The sequence below is a fragment of the Berkeleyomyces rouxiae genome, assembly GCF_048999995.1.
Source record: "Berkeleyomyces rouxiae strain 22BRR77 chromosome Unknown BrBRR77_ptg000001l, whole genome shotgun sequence".
NCBI classification, from domain to species: Eukaryota; Fungi; Ascomycota; class Sordariomycetes; order Microascales; family Ceratocystidaceae; genus Berkeleyomyces; species Berkeleyomyces rouxiae.
This window is the reverse complement of record NW_027396491.1, coordinates 4,365,202-4,383,143: the sequence shown is the minus strand read 5'-3', so window position 1 is coordinate 4,383,143 and position 17,942 is coordinate 4,365,202. Positions and strand designations below refer to the sequence as shown.

General features: G+C 55.9%; 6 protein-coding genes across 6 annotated transcripts; 5 read left to right on the top strand and 1 right to left on the bottom strand.

Moving 5' to 3' along the window:
* Positions 1-1,478: 1,478 nt before the first annotated feature.
* BROUX77_001225 (uncharacterized protein) lies at positions 1,479-2,946 on the top strand (the record flags this gene model as incomplete). The annotated part of the gene is made up of 2 exons (XM_073745631.1): positions 1,479-2,090; positions 2,458-2,946. The coding sequence occupies 2 exons, from the start codon at positions 1,479-1,481 to the stop codon at positions 2,944-2,946; spliced, it is 1,101 nt and encodes a 366-aa protein (XP_073609460.1).
* Positions 2,947-3,463: 517 nt separating this feature from the next.
* Positions 3,464-5,940, bottom strand: BROUX77_001224 (uncharacterized protein; the record flags this gene model as incomplete). Its single annotated transcript, XM_073745630.1, has 4 exons — positions 3,464-3,499; positions 3,562-5,270; positions 5,324-5,644; positions 5,739-5,940. 4 exons carry the CDS (start codon positions 5,938-5,940, stop codon positions 3,464-3,466), a joined length of 2,268 nt encoding a protein of 755 aa, XP_073609459.1.
* A 906-nt stretch (positions 5,941-6,846) lies between these two features.
* Positions 6,847-11,711, top strand: BROUX77_001223 (uncharacterized protein; the record flags this gene model as incomplete). Its single annotated transcript, XM_073745629.1, has 2 exons — positions 6,847-10,326; positions 10,728-11,711. The coding sequence occupies 2 exons, from the start codon at positions 6,847-6,849 to the stop codon at positions 11,709-11,711; spliced, it is 4,464 nt and encodes a 1,487-aa protein (XP_073609458.1).
* A 572-nt stretch (positions 11,712-12,283) lies between these two features.
* On the top strand, positions 12,284-13,048 carry BROUX77_001222 (uncharacterized protein; the record flags this gene model as incomplete). The annotated part of the gene is made up of 1 exon (XM_073745628.1): positions 12,284-13,048. The coding sequence occupies one exon, from the start codon at positions 12,284-12,286 to the stop codon at positions 13,046-13,048; it is 765 nt and encodes a 254-aa protein (XP_073609457.1).
* Positions 13,049-15,039: 1,991 nt separating this feature from the next.
* Positions 15,040-15,597, top strand: BROUX77_001221 (uncharacterized protein; the record flags this gene model as incomplete). The annotated part of the gene is made up of 1 exon (XM_073745627.1): positions 15,040-15,597. One exon carries the CDS (start codon positions 15,040-15,042, stop codon positions 15,595-15,597), a length of 558 nt encoding a protein of 185 aa, XP_073609456.1.
* Positions 15,598-16,498: 901 nt separating this feature from the next.
* BROUX77_001220 (uncharacterized protein) lies at positions 16,499-17,418 on the top strand (the record flags this gene model as incomplete). The annotated part of the gene is made up of 5 exons (XM_073745626.1): positions 16,499-16,529; positions 16,663-16,689; positions 16,876-16,924; positions 17,011-17,026; positions 17,122-17,418. The coding sequence occupies 5 exons, from the start codon at positions 16,499-16,501 to the stop codon at positions 17,416-17,418; spliced, it is 420 nt and encodes a 139-aa protein (XP_073609455.1).
* Between the last annotated feature and the right edge of the window lie 524 nt (positions 17,419-17,942).

The following is a 17,942-nucleotide window of genomic DNA, read 5'->3' as shown; positions in this document are numbered from 1 at the left end:
CACAGAAACTATGCGGCGTGTCGAGCGGAGGACTTTAAATTTCCGACCGGTAACCAATCCGGCGTCGTTTGATCTTAGTGATTCCGGTAGACGATAAACATAGTCAAGTCAAGTCAAGAGGCCTTCGGCGGGGCAGACAGATAAAGAATAAAATCAAGGCGGGGTAGACAGGTAGAGGAGAGACCGTTCACGTCTCGACTATGGGGACTGGTGGGAAGAACAGAAAGGATGCCGCCTATTGGGAGCTGATGTCGTCGCCGAACCCTCTCTTCGTGTCTCCGGCTACGATGGGCTCGCCAGGATCGAGCTAGGTCACATGGTGATTTTGACAAGTACCACGGACGATGAGAGCACAATTGGCCATGCGGGTGCAAAGTCTGCAAACGGCCGAGAGAACGAGGCCATTGGTGGATATTCAGAGCACATCCACAGCTGTGGGTGAGCTTTGTGAGGCGATGGGAGAGTGACAGAGTTGGGAGGAGACAAGGTAGTCGGATCGGAATGTGATGTCGAGGAGGGCTTCATATTCCGTCCACCAACGACAGAAGCAGAAGGTCATGCCAATATTCACCGTGATGTCTAGCCTAACTACCTATTATGCTAGAACACAATTCTCATCTAAACCAGGCCCTGCCACTACACACCACATGGTAATACATGGGGTTACTTGTAGTTGAAAGTGGATCAAATACAACCAAGGCGAAATACGAGCGATTTGAGATGGGAGATCCGTCTTTAAGATGTCTTTTAGCCATGGCTAGCGTTCACCTAGCAGATACCCCTCACCACAATGATGACGTGACAGGGTTAATCAACCCTAGCAAGCGGGAACGGGAGTCAAGTACAACACCGCGCCTCGTACTGACAAAAACGAAAAAGAAAACAGCGTTCCACGACGAGCCAAGCGGCCGAATTACACGTTTTCGGCGTTGATCTCACGCGAAGATTACAAATCAAGTACCGGGCCGCCTCCACATTCCGGAGAGCCAGGAAAGCCGGACTGGGCTGTTTGTGCCGAGGGGCATGCGAGTTAGCCTTGCCAGCGCTGCATACGTTGGGCGTTTCTGCATTATCTCGTGATAAACTTGGATACCCAGAAAGAGCCCGTTGTTTTCTGTAGTTTAGCTTTGTGGTAGATGCCCAGTGCTGGTCGGGGTTTTGCTGGGATTTTTTTTCTTTTGTTTATGCTGCATTTTTGCTCTCCCTCGACGCACGTCTTTTTTAGCCGCGCCGCCAGCCTTGTCTCTTTTGGCGTGCGCATTCGATTGCATCACGGCAAAAAAAAACGACAGTCCCACTCGCCCAGTTTCTCCTCCGCAAAAATTCCATCCACCGCCTGCGCTCGCTCCAGCTTCGCTTTAGCCCGAATCCAACAAAACAAACACCGCCATCGTCATCTTCCCGAGCGTCTTTTGCTTCTTGTCTGCTCTCCAGTCTTGGCCCCCGCCCGCCATAGCATGGACACCACCAAAGTCGAAATGTCCTTTGCCGAGTACGCCAACTCCAGCACCGAGCCCGAGAGCCAGCTACGGGCCAACATGGAACTGCTGCAGAGTCTTGCGCAGGGCGCCCAGCCCGACGACCAGTCCGCAGCCTCGCAGCAGCAGCAGCCGTCGCAACAGCCATCGCAGCAGGCGCCGCAACAGCCGTCGTCCAATCCCAGCCTCTCCAACATTGCTGCACAAGCCAGTCGGGCTGCCGCGCTGGCTGCAAACGACCGACGCGACGACGGCCCAGCTGGTCCCGAGACTGGCAGCTCGTTCCTGCATCCGCATCTGCGGTCGCCCGAAGCCGTGCAGCCGCAGCTGACGGCCGCTGCCGCGTCGTCGATACCCGTGTCCGTGGTGGTGCCCGTGTCGGTGGCCGAGCCTCCGATGATCCCCTCCGGCATGCCCATCCCCGCGACTACGGCCCAGATGATGCCCATGCAGGCGGCGCTGACGTCGCCCACCGGCATCCCCATGGACATGTCGGTCGAGATGGACGAAGGCGGCGTTGACTCAGACCTGTCGCATTCGATTGATGGCCGCCATCGTGCAAAGCGGGAGTTGTCCACGACAAAACGTGCAGCCCAGAACAGAGCAGCCCAGGTGCGTTTCTTACCTTTTCCCTTCACCCGTGACCGTGTTGATATGAAACCCCTCCTACCTTGCCTTGATTATGCCTGTTCGCCGTCGCGTGTGCCAATCGGCGCCGTCATCGCCAAGTCGATTCTGTGGTTGTTGCAAATTGCCCGTAAGAACACGGCGGACAAAAAATATCGCTGGAAAAATTTCTGTGAAGACGCCAAAGCGCTGAGAATAAATGAGAGAAAATTTGCCCTGTTGCTTGAATCATGACGCCTGTTTGTTTTTTTTTCTCCTTTTCCCCCTTCTGCCCAAACTTACTCATTTTCCTTGCTTCCTAAGAACTTACGTAACTGACTTTTTTTTGGGGCGGCGGTGGTGATCTTTTTAGAGAGCTTTCCGCCAGCGCAAGGAAAACCACATTCGCAAGCTGGAGGTGGAAAACGCCAACTACGCCCTCATGGAAAAGCGATGGAAGGAGATCGAGGCTGAGAACCATTCGCTCCGCGAGTACTGCGTGCACATCCAGCGCCGTCTGCTCGACCTGCAAGGCAAGTGTCCGCCGCCGCCTGTGCCGCTGACCGGCGATCAGTCCGGCGCGTCGGTTGGCTCCAGCGCTGCATCTGCCGCCGATGCCGCGAGCAGTGGCGCTGTGTTGCAGGACGCTAGCCGCGCTGCACAAATGGCTGCCGATGTCCAGGCCCGCGCCCAGTCCCAGCTTGCTCCGCCGCCTGAGCCGTCGTCTGCTGGTGAGCCCATGGCCACTGACGTTGCCGACCCTGCGCCTAATGCGCCGTCGCTCGACCAGGTGGCCCAGGCTGTTGCCGGGCTTGCTGCGGCCGGTAGACAATCTGCGTCACAGAGTCCCGCCGTGGCTTAGAATGTATGAGGGCGCCTTTGGCATCTGCTGGTGCATGTGGCCCCGCCCTTCTCTCCACTTCTCCCCGCCCCTTTAGCCGCTGTCTTCTCTTGGCTCCTCCTCCCCTAACCCCGTGTATCTTCCGTCTTGGCCCCATCGTCTTATACCCGAGGCCTCCCCGCTATGGAGTCTCTCTCTTTGTGTTCCATCCAGGTTATGTCTTGTTAGCATGCTCACCAGCTAACTTGGCGGCGTTTATTGGACCCGTACTGTTTTATTACTTTCCTTTTCATTATTCCTCTGGTATTCTTTTGTAAGAACAAATTATTCTCCTTTGAACTCTTGAAATCACCATCGTGACGTAGTATTCTTATGTTGCAGGTTCTATCTCAATACTTGGGCATACTTAGGATATGGACTCCCACACTGTACTACCCATTCGCAACAAAAACCAAAGTCAAAATTAGTCGTGCCAAAGCGGCATACTACGTATAATGCCTCTGCCCTAATAACTGTATAGCTGCACCCTGAACATTCATTAAAGCGGCATGTGTGCATTGCCCATGTCGTGTTCCTGTAGATTCTTCTGTTAGCCAAGAGTCTGCCTAACCATGTCTTTGGGACCCCGAGACTTACCTTGATATAATCTCCGCCCTTCTCTTCATACTCGGCCCTAGTGACCGACGCCATACGCCACGCATCCGAGCCAACCCACTGCGCCGCGCCCTTCCACGCATCCTCGAGCGGATCGCGCGCGCGCCTGACGCGGAGAGGCGCGCCAGCATCAAGCAGCGCGCGCAGCCCATCTTCAAGGCGCTGCGAGAAGCCTGTGAACATGGTGTTGCCGCCTGTGCAAAACACGTCCTTGAGCATTTCGCTGCGCCCGGCGTGGCCCGACATGCGCTGGTTGAGAATGTCGCCGGCAATCTGCACTAGACCCGCCTGGTCGAGCCCGGCTATTGCCGGCTGGAAGACTACCTCGGGCACGCGGATGCGCTCGACGTTGAGGTGGATCTGGTTTGCTTCGGCAGCCGAGTCGACGTCAAACGGCCGTGGGCCGCGTTCAAACGCGTGCAGCAGACTCTTGCTCCAGTCCGATTTGGCTGAAAAGGTGTCCTCATAAGTAAAGTTATCATCAAAGCGCAGGAGCTCTTCTTCGAGCGATGTGAGTTTGCCCATAAGGTCCTCTTCTTCTTCGTCCGACTGGTCGGCAATGTCGCGGTACACGCCCCAGTCGTCGTCGTTGGCGCCAAAGTCGTCGTCATCACCGCCACGACGGCGCTTCTTTGTAGGCGTGTCGGAAGCTAGGTTCGCGATGCTCTTCATGCGTATCTGTGATGCCAAGCTCTTGCGGTTACCCATGTCGGCCTTGAGCCGTTCCTTCTCCTTGATCTTTTGGAGAGTCGACGAGAGAGCATCGCGTCTATCATTGAGCCAGTCGTCGATATTAGTATTGCGGCGCTCGTCATCTAGGCGTTTCTCTTCGGCAATTCGCTCCTTTTCTGCCAACTTTTCTGCTTTGGCCCGCTGCCTTGCTTCGTAGTTGGCCTTTGCCAGCTTCTGCAGCTTCTTAGCCTTGACGTCAGACTCCTCCAGTTCGTCATCGGGGATATCAATAAGATCAAACACGGGCGGAGCTTGCTCTTCGTCGTCTCCGCCGCCAACATCCTTTGTCCGTGCTTTCCTCACTGCCTTGTCAAGATCGCGGATTATTTTCTCGAGCTGTGCCTCATCTTTGAGTTCGTTGTCATCAAGAAGTCTCTTTGTGTCCTTCTTGTTGGCTTCTTGAAGCTTCGCTTGTAATTGTTTGTAATCCTCTAGCTGTCGCTCCTTTTGCATAAGCTTTTCCAGGCGCATCTTGGCAGCTTGCTCCTGGAGCCGACGGCCGCCTTCACGCTTGCGCTCAGCAATCCGAGCAAGCTCCTCCTCGCTCTTTTGAACCACAACCTCTTCAACATAGGGATATTGTATCACGATGTCGCGGTCTTCTAGGCCAGTCCAGTCCAGGTAGTGTGCGAGTTCGTTGTCGTAGTCAGTAGAGACGTAGCCAAAGTCCCGGATCATGTGCTCGGCTTGTGATACGGTCTGCTTGCCGCTGAAGGTTGGGTACTTGAGTTTAAGTAGCCTGAGGAGGTATTCTGAAGCTTGATAACTACCCCAGTTGAGACGCGTAGCTTGTGACAAAATTGCTTTGGAGTCAACTACGGGAATAACATGTGTCGAAGTATACGACGAAGAAACAACAAGACCCGTTGAGCCCTGATTGTATTTGAAGGAGAATAGCGAGTCAATCCCATATGTGAGAGAAGGAGCGCCATAACACTCGAAAATAAGCTCCGACATGGCTGTAGAGGGGTTAGAAATGGATTGAGACACACGAATTCCTCGGGAAACTCACTCTTTCGACTGTAAGCTAGATTAGCCACTGCCTCCGTCATAACAATCGGCATATCAATGGCACCGTCGACCTCATTCATGCCCAGCTTGATGAAGACATAGTCAAGGACATGCTCCATGGCGTCCCAGGAGCTGACGATGTTTGTACCGGTCTCGAAAACGTTCTTTATATGGGATCGCGCAGAGTTGTCGGCGTAGCAGTCGGTGCCGGCAAAGGTAAACGTCTGCCCAGCTTTGCGGTCGCGATATTTGCAGAATATCGGCGGTATACTGAATCGGGGGCGCTTATCGAAGGACCAGCCGGCACGTACAGCAGACGAGCCTAAACATGACAGAGAAGAACAAAACATGTGGTGTTAGCTGAAGACAATGTACCCAGGGGTTCAAGTCGCGCGACTCGGAGGAAGTAGTCTCACCATTATCAATTACAATTGCCGCGCCGCCCGAGGGAAGCGAGAGCGCCTTTTCCCGGCCATCTCGTTGAATGGGAATCGCCTGCTCAAACTTGGCCTCGCGGGCGGGGTGTATTTTCGCGGGCGGATATGTGCGTTGCGGCGGCAGCTTGCGCGGATCCAGATCCACGTCCATCGCTGTAGAATCGAGAGCAGTCGGGGCCATGGTCGCGTGTAATCGTGTGTCGCAACGGGGGCGGCCAGGGTTGAACCTGTGGTTCGAGAGCGAGGGGAGAGAGAGGCTGGAGGCGTATGAATGGGGCGGGCTCGAGATTCAAAAGCTCAGCCTTGTCTGACACTAAATTCCGCGATGGGCGCGCAAGAGTAAATAGCGAGCCTGGCGCTTTGCCTTTTTTTCGGCTCTGAGATTCGTTGGGCGACGAGGGTTCAAGCGTTTGAAGCAAAACTGAAAGCCGGTGTCTCAAACAGGGAAAATTATTGGCTCAATTGGTCGCCGTGAATGACAATTTAGACCAGGGACAGTGTGATCTTGGTGAATTGGCCATTGTCGATACATAAAGCTTCACGAGTTTCAAGGGAAGCTTCTTGGTCTGTTTTTTTTTTTTTTCCGCGCTCTTAACATTTCCTTTAAGTAACCAGTTTAGATACTCATTTTTCAAGAAATCACACGAGGCCCAATAGTCTAGTTGGTTAGGACGTCGGATTCTGATTCCGTAAGCCCAGGTTCGAATCCTGGTTGGGCCTGAGTTACAAGATTGTCTTTTGACAATCTCACGAGTTTCTGCTTTTTCTTTTTTGAGATCTGCATTATTGTTTTTTTTTGGTGATCAAGATGTGAAGATGTGGTTTTGGGCAGCTGGTGAGCCTCCCTGTTTTTTTTTTTTTTTTTTTTTTTTTTCCCCGCTGCAAGGCGACAAGGAGGCCGCAGCCGCGGCCCACCAGCTACTAGTCCGCTCCTCGGACCCCTCAGATCTCTTACATGAGGGAAGAACACCAGGATGTCATCATTGTGGAGGTCCTAATCGGGGGGCACACGTACAGCATCGTAAACCTTTACAATGCCGGGACAGGTTCGGCTAGGACAGGGGAGGCGCTTCGTCTTCTGACCAGCATGCAGCCAGGGCCGCGGTCTGTGGTAGTGGGCGACTTCAACCTCCACCACAGTGCCTGGGACCCCCGATGCGCCACGGACGACAACGACGCCGAGCTCCTACTGGCCTGGATGGAAGAGCGTGCCCTTCTGCTGGGCAACGCGGATGGGGAGCCAACCCACGAGTCAGGGAGTGTCATAGACCTTACCATAATGTCGTCGCCTCTTTTTGTCACCGGGGCGAGCGTGGAGCTACGGGACGATCTGACATGCGGAAGTGACCACTTCCCGCTCTTGGTGTCCATCCCGCTGCCAGGGCACACAGTGGTCCCGAGCCCCGCGGGGCGCTTCCTCATGGATAAGCTTGACAAAAAGAAGTTCGACGCGGCATGCAAGGCCGGCGCGGCTCGCCTGGACGACCTTGTGAGAGAGTACCGGAGGTCAGACGGCCAGATCCCGGAGAAAAAGCACATTGACGACTTCGCGAGACTTCTACAGGATGTGATCCTGGACGCCCTGGTCGCATCAACGCCCAAGTCTCTGGGCAAGGCCAAGAGCTTCCCATGGTGGAACAAGGAGTGCAGCGTCGCGCGTGCGGAGCAAAGCGCAGCGCGGAACAGGGTGGAAAAGGCAACGACACAGGCCGCAGCACAAGAGGCCAGGACCGAACGCCGCGAAGCCAAGAAGCGCCTCAGGCGCGCACTCAGGAGCGCGGCTCGGGCTTTCTACGCCGACTTGCTGGCGAAGGTCACTGATACCCGAGACCTCTTCCGTATCGTGAAATGGAGGACGAAAGCTCCGCACCGCCACTCCCCAGCACTATCGCCGGCGGACGGAGCGGAGGCCACGGTACAAGACACCACGGAAAAGATCGCTCTCCTTCGCAGCGTGCACATGCCTTCCGCCCGGCCAGGGGACATCGAATCCCCCGCCCTGCAGGTGGAACCGAGGACCTGGGGCTCCAGGACGGAAGCCCCGCCGACACGCGCCCGAATCACCAGAGACGAGGTGGAAGCTGCTCTTTGGAGGCCGCGCAACACTGCCCCCGGCCCGGACGGCCTCTCGAACAACGTCCTGAAACTGGCCTGGCCCTCCCTCAAGCGGCAGGTCACCCATTTGTTCAACGCAAGCTTCTTCTGGGGCCACCACCCTGCCTCCTTCAAAGAGGCTAAGGTGATCGCCCTGCCAAAGCCCAACAAGAAGGATCGCTCGTCGCCACGGGCCTACCGGCTCATCTCGCTGCTCCCGACCCTGGCCAAGTGCCTGGAAAGGATAGTCGCCCGCCGTCTCTCGTGCTGGGCGCTGGAGGCAGGTCACATCCAAGACAACTACGCCGGTGCGGTTCCGGGGCGCAGCGCCGAGGACATGTGCCTACGCCTGGCGCACTCTCTCGAGCGCACAGCCGACCTCAGGGGTGAGTCTTCGGTCCTCACCTTTGATATCAAGGGGGCCTTCGACGCCGCGCATCCGAACCGCATGGTCAAACGACTGGCGGACCTGGGGTGCCCGGCTGGAACATGTCGATGGGTGTCCTCGTTCCTGGCGGGCAGGCGGGCTTCCCTAACCTTAGACGGCGTCTCCGACGCTCTCCAGCCAACAGGTGGCAGCCTCCCACAGGGCTCGCCCATCTCCCCAATCTTGTTCATGCTGTTCATGTCGCCGCTGTTCAAGATGCCACTCCCCTGCACTCTCCGTGGGTACGCTGACGATGGTTGCCTAGTCAACTCAGACTCGTCCCTCGAAGGCAACTGCTCGGTTCTCTCCCGCTCTCTGGAGCTCGTTGACAGCTGGTGCACGGACAACGGCATGGCGCTCGACCTGACGAAGTCCGAACTTCTGCACGTGACGCGCAAGCGTCATGGACAAAACCCAAGCCTGCGACTCCCCGACGGCTCTACGCTGGAGGCGGTCAGCCCTCGCGAGACCCTGCGCTGGCTCGGCGTGCGCTGGTCACGTAACCTCTCCTTCGTGCCACACATCCGAGACGTGGCACAGAGGACGGCACCGGCCATTCGCGGCATCCAGATTCTGTCCGGGTGCTGGAAAGGCGCCCCGATCAAGGGTGCCCTCACGGCGGTCCGCGCATGCGTGGTTGCCAAGCTGTCTTACGCTGCGGCCACATGGTGGCGCCCAACCCCGCCCGACGCCCCGCTGAGCCGCGGGTTACTGGGGGCCTCAAGCCTCCTCGACCGCACCGTCCGCAGAGGCCTCCGCGCCGCCCTGCCGCTATATTGCACCACACCCTGTGCAATATACAACCTCGCATCGGGCTTCCCTCCCATGCGCTATGCGCTGGACAACCTCCTTGGGTCGGCTGCTCTCAGAGTCGCGCTGGCCCCGCCAAACCACCCCCTCGGCTCCATAAGGCCAATGTGGGGCATACTGGGCGAGCTCAGGAGTATGCTCCCATACGAGCTGTCCACGAGCTTCCCGCCGCCATGCAAGGGCAAGCTACCTTCGACCCGGGCCCCGATCCGGGGTGACAAAGAGGCTGCCGCTGCAGCACACCTCGCTCTGGTCCGCTCCTCCCCCCCCTCAGACCTGTGGCTATACACAGACGGCTCGAAGCTGAGTCCGAACAGGGTTGGCGCCGGCTGGGTAATTATCCAGGGGGGACAGGTCCTGCTCTCGGGAAACCGCCCGGTCCCTTTCCGCGCCGAGGTGCACGACGCCGAAGTGCTGGCCATTGCCGAGGCCATAACCGCCGTCGACCTGCGGGACAAACCGCGGTGCCGCAAAGTCTGGATCTGTTCAGACAACATGGCAGCGGTGAGTAGACTCACGTCCCGGGACGTCAAGCCCGGAACCTCCGAGGAACACCTTCGGAGAGCCCAAACAATTTGCGCGGACTGGTTACGTCCCGACGCCAACCATCCGCGGCCAAGACCGTGGCCAGATGGAGCCATTAAGGTGGAAGCGATCTGGGTTCCAGGCCACTCCGATGTCGTGGGCAACGAGCTCGCCGACAGACAAGCCAGGTGGGGTGCAGACATAATCACCACAAGGACTGGCATGTCACTCTCCTGGGCACGCAGTGAATTCCGCGCCCGGGTCACTACCGCATTTCGCGCCTGGTGGGAGGCAGAGGGTCGCAACTCCAGACCTCACCTGCGCCGCCCGGTGCAGGCCCCGAAGAAGGCTTGGACAAGTCTCCTTGACGAGACCGATCGCAACCTCGCCCGCGCGGTGCTGACAGCTTTGTCAGGACACGGCGACTTTGCGGCCTATCACCGCCGTTTCGAGCACGAGGACGCCGTGCCCTCCTGTCCCCTCTGCGGAGCCGACACGAGCCCGGAGCACATCTGGGTTTGCCACCACAACCCACAGCGGGTGTCCAGCAGCTTCTTTCAGAAGTTGATCGGTACCAAGCGCGGAGCCTGCTGGCTGGCCGCCAAAGCAGCCAAAGCCCCCACGGCCCTGTTGGCTCACCGCCGCATGAGGCCGGACACGCGGGCGCAAGACGCGGCCCCTCCCGCACTCCCTCTGCCACCTGGAGACGGCGTACCCTCGGGGTCTCCCCCTTAGCGCGTTTGCGCTGCCATCACCTCCTTTTTCCTACTTGTTTCTCTCTTTATTTGTACTTCCCTTTGTTGTTTCCTTTGTTTTTGTTTTTATGTTTGGTCTGCATCAGCGGCGAGGCCAGGACTCTGGGCCAGGTTTGGGGCCACACAAGCAAAGGACAGCCTCTGGGCTGGGCGGGTGGACACACTTTAGTCATTACACTTTGTGCGGGGGGTTTCTGTATGCATGGTTTGGATTTTAGGTTTCTGTTTCTGTATGTAATTTCTGGTACTACTTGTAGTCCCCTGTCGTATGCCGAGAATACCTCGCGAGTAGACAGGTAAATAAAGAATCAATCAATCAACCCCTCAGATCTCTGGATCTATACGGATGGATCCAAGCTGAGGGATGACAAGGTCGGCGCCGGCTGGGTGGTCATTCAGGACGGCAGGACCCTGTCCACGGGCAACTGCCCTGCCCCGTTCCGCGCCGAAGTCCATGACGCCGAGGTGCTGGCCATCGCCAAGGCCCTGGCAGAGGTCGACTCATGGGAGAAGCCACAGTGCCGCAAGGTCTGGATCTGCTCCGACAATCTCGCCGCAGTGAACCGGCTCACGTCTCGCTACGCCAAGCCGAGCACCTCCGAGCAGTATCTGAGGCGCGCCCAGATGATCTGCGCAAGCTGGATCAGACCGCACCCAGAGCGGCCACGACCAAGGCCCTGGCCCGACGGCCCACCCGAGGTAGAGGCTATTTGGGTCCCGGGCCACTCCGACATCGCGGGCAATGAGCTCGCAGATGAGCAAGCAAAGCTAGGGGCCAGGACAAACATCTGGCTGGACGGCATGTCGCTCTCCTGGGCCCGCCACTATTTCCGCTCCCGTCTCGACTCTGCTTTCCGCGCCTGGTGGGCAGAGGAGGGACGCGCCATCAGACCCCATCTGCACCGCCCAGTTGAACCCCCCAAGAAGGCTTGGTCAAGTCTCCTTGACGAGACAGATCGCAAGCTCGCCCGCGCAGTGCTGACTGCTCTGTCCGGCCATGGCGACTTTGCGGCCTACCATCGCCGCTTCGAACATGTGGACGCCGTGCTCTCCTGCCCCCTTTGCGGATCGGAGACCGCCCCAGAACATGTTTGGGTCTGCCCCCGGAACCCACAGCGGGTGTCCCGCAGCTTCTTCCAGAAGTTGATAGGCACCAAGCGCGGGGCCACCTGGCTGGCCGCCAAGGCAGCTAAAGCGCCCACTGTACTGCTCGCCCACCGCCGCGCGAGGACTGAGGCGCACCCACAGGCCGCCGACCCTCCCGCTCGCTCCCCGTCGAGCCTACCACCGCCCGCCCCTCCACCTCCCGGTGCGGGGGCTCCCCCGGGCCTCTCGGCTTAGCGCGCGCGCTGCCACTCTCTTCTGTTTGCTCGTTCTCCCTTTCTCTCTCCACTTCCTGTCTTTCCTTTGTCACTTTTCCTTTGTCATGTTCTATCTTTCTTTTGGGTTTGGTCTTCTACAGGGTAAAGGCCGAGGCTTGGGGTCTTGTTTGGGGCCTTACAAGCGAAGGACAGCCATTGCGCTGGGCGGTCGGGGGACCCTCCGTCATTATACTTCGTGCTGTGGGGATTTTCTGTATGCATGATTCTGGGTTTTTGGTTCTTTAGCTTCTGTATGTATTTCTTGGTACTAGTTTTAGTCCCCTGTCGTATGTCGAGAATACCTCGCGAGTAGACAGGTAAAATAAAGACAATCAAATCAAAATTTTTTTTCACGCGAAGCTGAGTCCGAACAGGGTTGGCGCCGGCTGGGTAATTATCCAGGGGGGATAGGTCCTGCTCTCGGGAAACCGCCCGGTCCCTTTCCGCGCCGAGGTGCACGACGCCGAAGTGCTGGCCATTGCCGAGGCCATAACCGCCGTCGACCTGAGGGACAAACCGCGGTGCCGCAAAGTCTGGATCTGTTCAGACAACATGGCAGCGGTGAGTAGACTCACGTCCCGGGACGTCAAGCCCGGAACCTCCGAGGAACACCTTCGGAGAGCCCAAAAAATTTGCGCGGACTGGTTACGTCCCGACGCCAACCATCCGCGGCCAAGACCGTGGCCAGATGGAGCCATTGAGGTGGAAGCGATCTGGGTTCCAGGCCACTCCGATGTCGTGGGCAACGAGCTCGCCGACAGACAAGCCAGGTGGGGTGCAGACATAATCACCACAAGGACTGGCATGTCACTCTCCTGGGCACGCAGTGAATTCCGCGCCCGGGTCACTACCGCATTTCGCGCCTGGTGGGAGGCAGAGGGTCGCAACTCCAGACCTCACCTGCGCCGCCCGGTGCAGGCCCCGAAGAAGGCTTGGACAAGTCTCCTTGACGAGACCGATCGCAACCTCGCCCGCGCGGTGCTGACAGCTTTGTCAGGACACGGCGACTTTGCGGCCTATCACCGCCGTTTCGAGCACGAGGACGCCGTGCTCTCCTGTCCCCTCTACGGAGCCGACACGAGCCCGGAGCACATCTGGGTTTGCCACCACAACCCACAGCGGGTGTCCAGCAGCTTCTTTCAGAAGTTGATCGGTACCAAGCGCGGAGCCTGCTGGCTGGCCGCCAAAGCAGCCAAAGCCCCCACGGCCCTGTTGGCTCACCGCCGCATGAGGCCGGACACGCGGGCGCAAGACGCGGCCCCTCCTGCGCTCCCTCTGTCACCTGGAGACGGCGTACCCTCGGGGTCTCCCCCTTAGCGCGTTTGCGCTGCCATCACCTCCTTTTTCCTACTTGTTTCTCTCTTTATTTGTACTTCCCTTTGTTGCTTCCTTTGTATTTGTTTTTATGTTTTGCCTGCATCAGCGGCGAGGCCAGGACTCTGGGCCAGGTTTTGGGGCCACACAAGCAAAGGACAGCCTCTGGGCTGGGCGGGTGGACACACTTTAGTCATTACACTTTGTGCGGGGGGTTTCTGTATGCATGGTTTGGATTTTGGTTTCTGTTTCTGTATGTAATTTCTGGTACTACTTGTAGTCCCCTGTCGTATGCCGAGAATACCTCGCGAGTAGACAGGTAAATAAAGACTTTCATCATCATTTTTTTTACGCAAAATGGCGACAAGAAACCGTCCAAACTCAGCCAAATCTGACCAAATTCGTGGCTTCCTAGAGCAGATCTTTGTTCTAGCGATGCCCCATGTCAGCAAGATTTGGTGTAACTAGACATTAAATATAGTCAAGTAAAGTGGCCCACGAGTGAAGACAAACGTCCAGATCGATATTCTAGCTCACTCACTCGATCAGCTACTTCGGCATCCATTCGGACAGCCTGTGTATTCAGGTTCGACTACGGGATCGGCCCTTATCGGCCAAGCAGGGGTTGGTGTGAGCAAATGTACCACATAGTGTATTGTATCCAAGCAAGAAAACGAATGTGGCTGAGATGGGAGTAGGGTTGCACCGCAACAATAACTGTCAAGAATGGAAAGACTAGACTCTGATGGTGTAAAGCTTAGCTTCAAGATATCGAAGGGTTAATTGCTGGACAGACACCTATCTCGGACTACCCGACATCACTGACCTCGACAAGACAATGGCCCTCCAGATGGCGTTCCAAGCCATCAAAGACTCTGCAGCCCCTGACAGCCTAGTCCCGACACTCTCAGTCTATGGTGCTTTTCCCCGGATATGGGTTAATGAATAATGATATAGCTATCATGATGGATGGAATGAGTGAGTAGAAGTGTATCCCGGAGTCTCTGGGCGGTATACCTCCGTGATATAACGCTCCACTAGAGCAGCCCACGTACCACACTCTTCATCCACGAACTCAACCATATAATGGCATGGTTTATAAAATGGGGACACTAAGTTCTACACTCAAAGATTAACAATTGTATCAAGTAGTTTTGGTTCCTATTAGCTACCCTCCATTACATGTATACACACATCTTCCCAAATCTCACGAGGGCGGCTCAAGGGTATTCGTTTCTGCGCAAGGTTAGTTTCTACGCTCCAAGACAACATTCGGCTCTCGCCAAGAACTAATACTTGCCTTCAAGATGAAATAGAACATTTGATTGATAGTTTTTGAACATCTGCGCCACAAGCTCGACATTCATATTCTGCACGTTGATGTCCTGAAGCACACCAAGTCAGTTGGTGTGCTCCGACAAAGGAGAGAGAGAACCATCGAGGCTTTTTATATAGTCTAACTCACCTGAAGAGCCTTGTTCATAGCCATGACAGCCTCGTTTAGTTTCTCCTGTTACTTGTCAATTCTATCTTCGCTGTGATGTGGTAGAGGGAACTTACAACATTTGTGATAATGCGGCCTAGCAGCAAGTTCTGCTGGTGTTCGTGGGGGCTTTCCTGTAGCCCGGTTAGTTGAAGCTCGCACACCTGATGACATATCACATACCATCTCTACAATGGGACTTATACCAAGTGGCTCTTGTTCGTATCTAAGTCTTGTTGATGTCGTCAAAATTGAAAGAGCAACGAAGTGCGTACAGGGTACACAGGTGAAGCGAGTTGGGCGGTGAGACTGGGCAAAATTATGCGACAAGCTCGAATCGAATCGAATAGCGACAGCCCAAGATTTCCATTCTTCAATTCATCGCTCGCCTTGTATTTTCCGTCCAAAGAACCATATTCTTGTCAATAAATAGTTTCTTGCTTCTCATAAAGAGCTCAATCTCCCACTCTCGAATACAGCATATACTCGGAATCCAGACTCCAACTCCAGAATGGCCGCCCCAACCGAAGCGCAGCTGGCGCACATCGAGTTTCTCCAGACTCTTGACATGCACTCCATCCACAAGACCTTCCGCAACTCACACTGGAAGCCCAATCAACGGCGCAACAAGAACCTAAAGACAATTCTCGGCGACATTTCGAAGCGCGAGGCGTCTGCACAAGCCGCGTCGCTCGAGGCCAGCGCAGCCGCCACCGACAACGACAGCGTCTCGACGAGCGGCGACTCGACCCCGACAAGCAATGGCAAGGAGAGCAACGGCGATCGCCTGACACAGGCGTCGAGCAGCCTGGCCAAAATGGTCCTCGAGAAGAATGCCGTCAAGGCAGGCGGCGTGCCCGTGGCGACGTACACAAACATCGAGTCGGCGCCATCAATGGCCCATTCCAAGCGCTATTGTGACGTGACGGGCTTACCAGCGGCCTATGTTGATCCCAAGACACGCATGCGCTACTACAACAAGGAGGTCTTTGGCCTGATTCGCGATTTGCCCCAGGGCGTGGCTGAAATGTATCTCGAGGCCCGCGGGGCACATACCATTCTCAAGTAGAGGACTTCATAGGAGGCCCACGCAGCAAGACATCTCTCTATGCAGCTTACGCGCGAAGAAATAGCCGAGTAGCAAATAGCTTGGAATGCTCTGCCTTTGCCGTCTATTAAACCTGGGTTCTATCACAGCACCAGGAAGATGGCTTCAGTGATATCAAGAGAACAGATCGAGGGGAGGGAATTACAATATATTTTGATTATCGCGATGAGGTGGTTCATCTCAACCGAATGACCATGCTATCATACATTCCAGTTTTTAAGCAGCCTGTTAACGTCTTATCTTGTTTGCATGTCCTTCAATAGAGAGCACGTCGCCTCTTCTTCATGTGGCGCACCCATTGAAACAAGTGCCCCACATGTACCAGAACAAGCTTGGGCTGCAGCTGTTGGTTACAGGGCGCCGCGCACTAAAGCCGTGCAAAAGTCCGAGTCTTATAGCGGTCATGTTTGAGCTTCAGCAATCAGCTCAAGCCCTACTACAGAAAATCCCGTTTTAGAACAAAACAGCTTGACACTGTCTCAACTTTGGCAACTCGTGACAACTACAAAGTTAAAGTTAGGCAACCCATAACCACCACCCATTAACTAGACTTGATTTCTGGACTACCAAATTCTAAATTAAAAATCTCTCCTCATTTCGGCCAACCTCCCGCGTATACATGCGCCTTTCTCTCACTTTACAACTTATCCTACCCTCCTGAAATCTCCACCGAAAGCTCACCGAACGCCAAAAAAAATAGTTTCGACGACTACAATCAACGACCCCCAAATCCGCCACCAAAAGGGACGACATCCATTGCCCACGCTCACCACACGAAATCCGCATACTAGACGGCCAGAACAAGTCAGAAGGGTACATCGATCTTGACTCTCTACACGACACCCCCAAACCAGCTCCAACAATGTCGTCCATGTGGCTATCAGACCAGCAGAGTACGCGCCGCCATCATACACCATTCCCTCTTTTCTCTCTCATCAGCCTGAGCGACGCCCTTCCCGTCTCCCAGCTCAGGCTCTTGAAGCAGCCAAGAGATATGCTTAGATGCTAACCGCCTGCTTGCTATAGAAATCGGCGTGGCTTTCTGTTCCGGAGGTTAGTTGGCGTCCGGAAAGCCCACTTCGGATATCCTGACACGCGCCGCTGCCGTCCCACGACCAGCCGCTGTAGCTCCTCTACCCGAAACGGGCCGCTTTTCCGGTGCTACAGATTGCGTGCTGCCTCGCTGTGCGGCGCCATGGGATGTAAACGATACATGAATGCTAACGGCGGCTCTAAAAGGCGGGTTCTTCCTCATCGGCGGCATCATGATGTTCTTTGACCGCGCAATGTAAGTCATGCCCCATTCACTCTCCAAGCCTGTGCTCGGTACAGGCAGCCTTGACCGCGCATTAACCAATTCGTCTTTGACTCCAGGCTGGCCATGGGCAACGTATGACTCACCCATCTCTCCTCCCGTCGACCACCCAGTCCGTTCTTATCAACACTCTATCTAACACGCGCCACGCCGCGCTCTGCACTCCCCAGATCCTCTTCCTGATCGGCCTGACGCTCATCATCGGCCCGCAAAAGACCATGATGTTCTTTGCGCGCAAGCAAAAGGCCAAGGGCACCGCCGCCTTTCTCGGCGGCATCACGCTGATCCTCATGCGCTGGCCGCTCATCGGCTTCTGCATCGAGCTCTACGGCATCTTGATCCTGTTTGGCGACTTCCTCGGCACCATTGCCGGCTTCGTGCGCGCTGTGCCCGTCGTCGGCCCGTACATTGCCGCCGGAATCGACAAGTTGGGCGTTACGGCCCGCAACAGTGAGCTGCCCGTGTAGTCGGGCATTAGAGCGCGCGGGTAGCGATTGGGACTGCGCAAGACTGGCCGCGTCCCGCGTGTATGCGCTGGTTGTGAAGAGGCGCTCGCTGTGCTACTTGTACTCGGTGAGTCAGGCTGGGACGCCTCTCAACGAAATGTCTTTTAGGCGTTGGGCGCAGGAACCTGCTATTAGTTACTGCTTTTCTGGCAATGCTTCCATGTTACTACGAGACATGATAGGCCCTCTGTTTTTACTCGGATAATGACTTTTATATATTAGTTAGTTGATTTACCCATAGTTTATCCTACTTCATCTGTTCAATTGGTCTCGATCCAAGCCAAGCAGGCAAAGCTCCCTAAAGCCCGATACCATGGATGCGGAGAGATAGGATACAGTGTTCTTCTCATAGAACTTTTGGTCTAAGCTCCCTAGACGCATGGCACAGTTGGCAGAGCCCCAACATGACATGGCACCACAGTACATTTCATGGCAAAGGCAGAACTTGCTTTTTGATAGAGACAATAACAAGCATATACACCAGA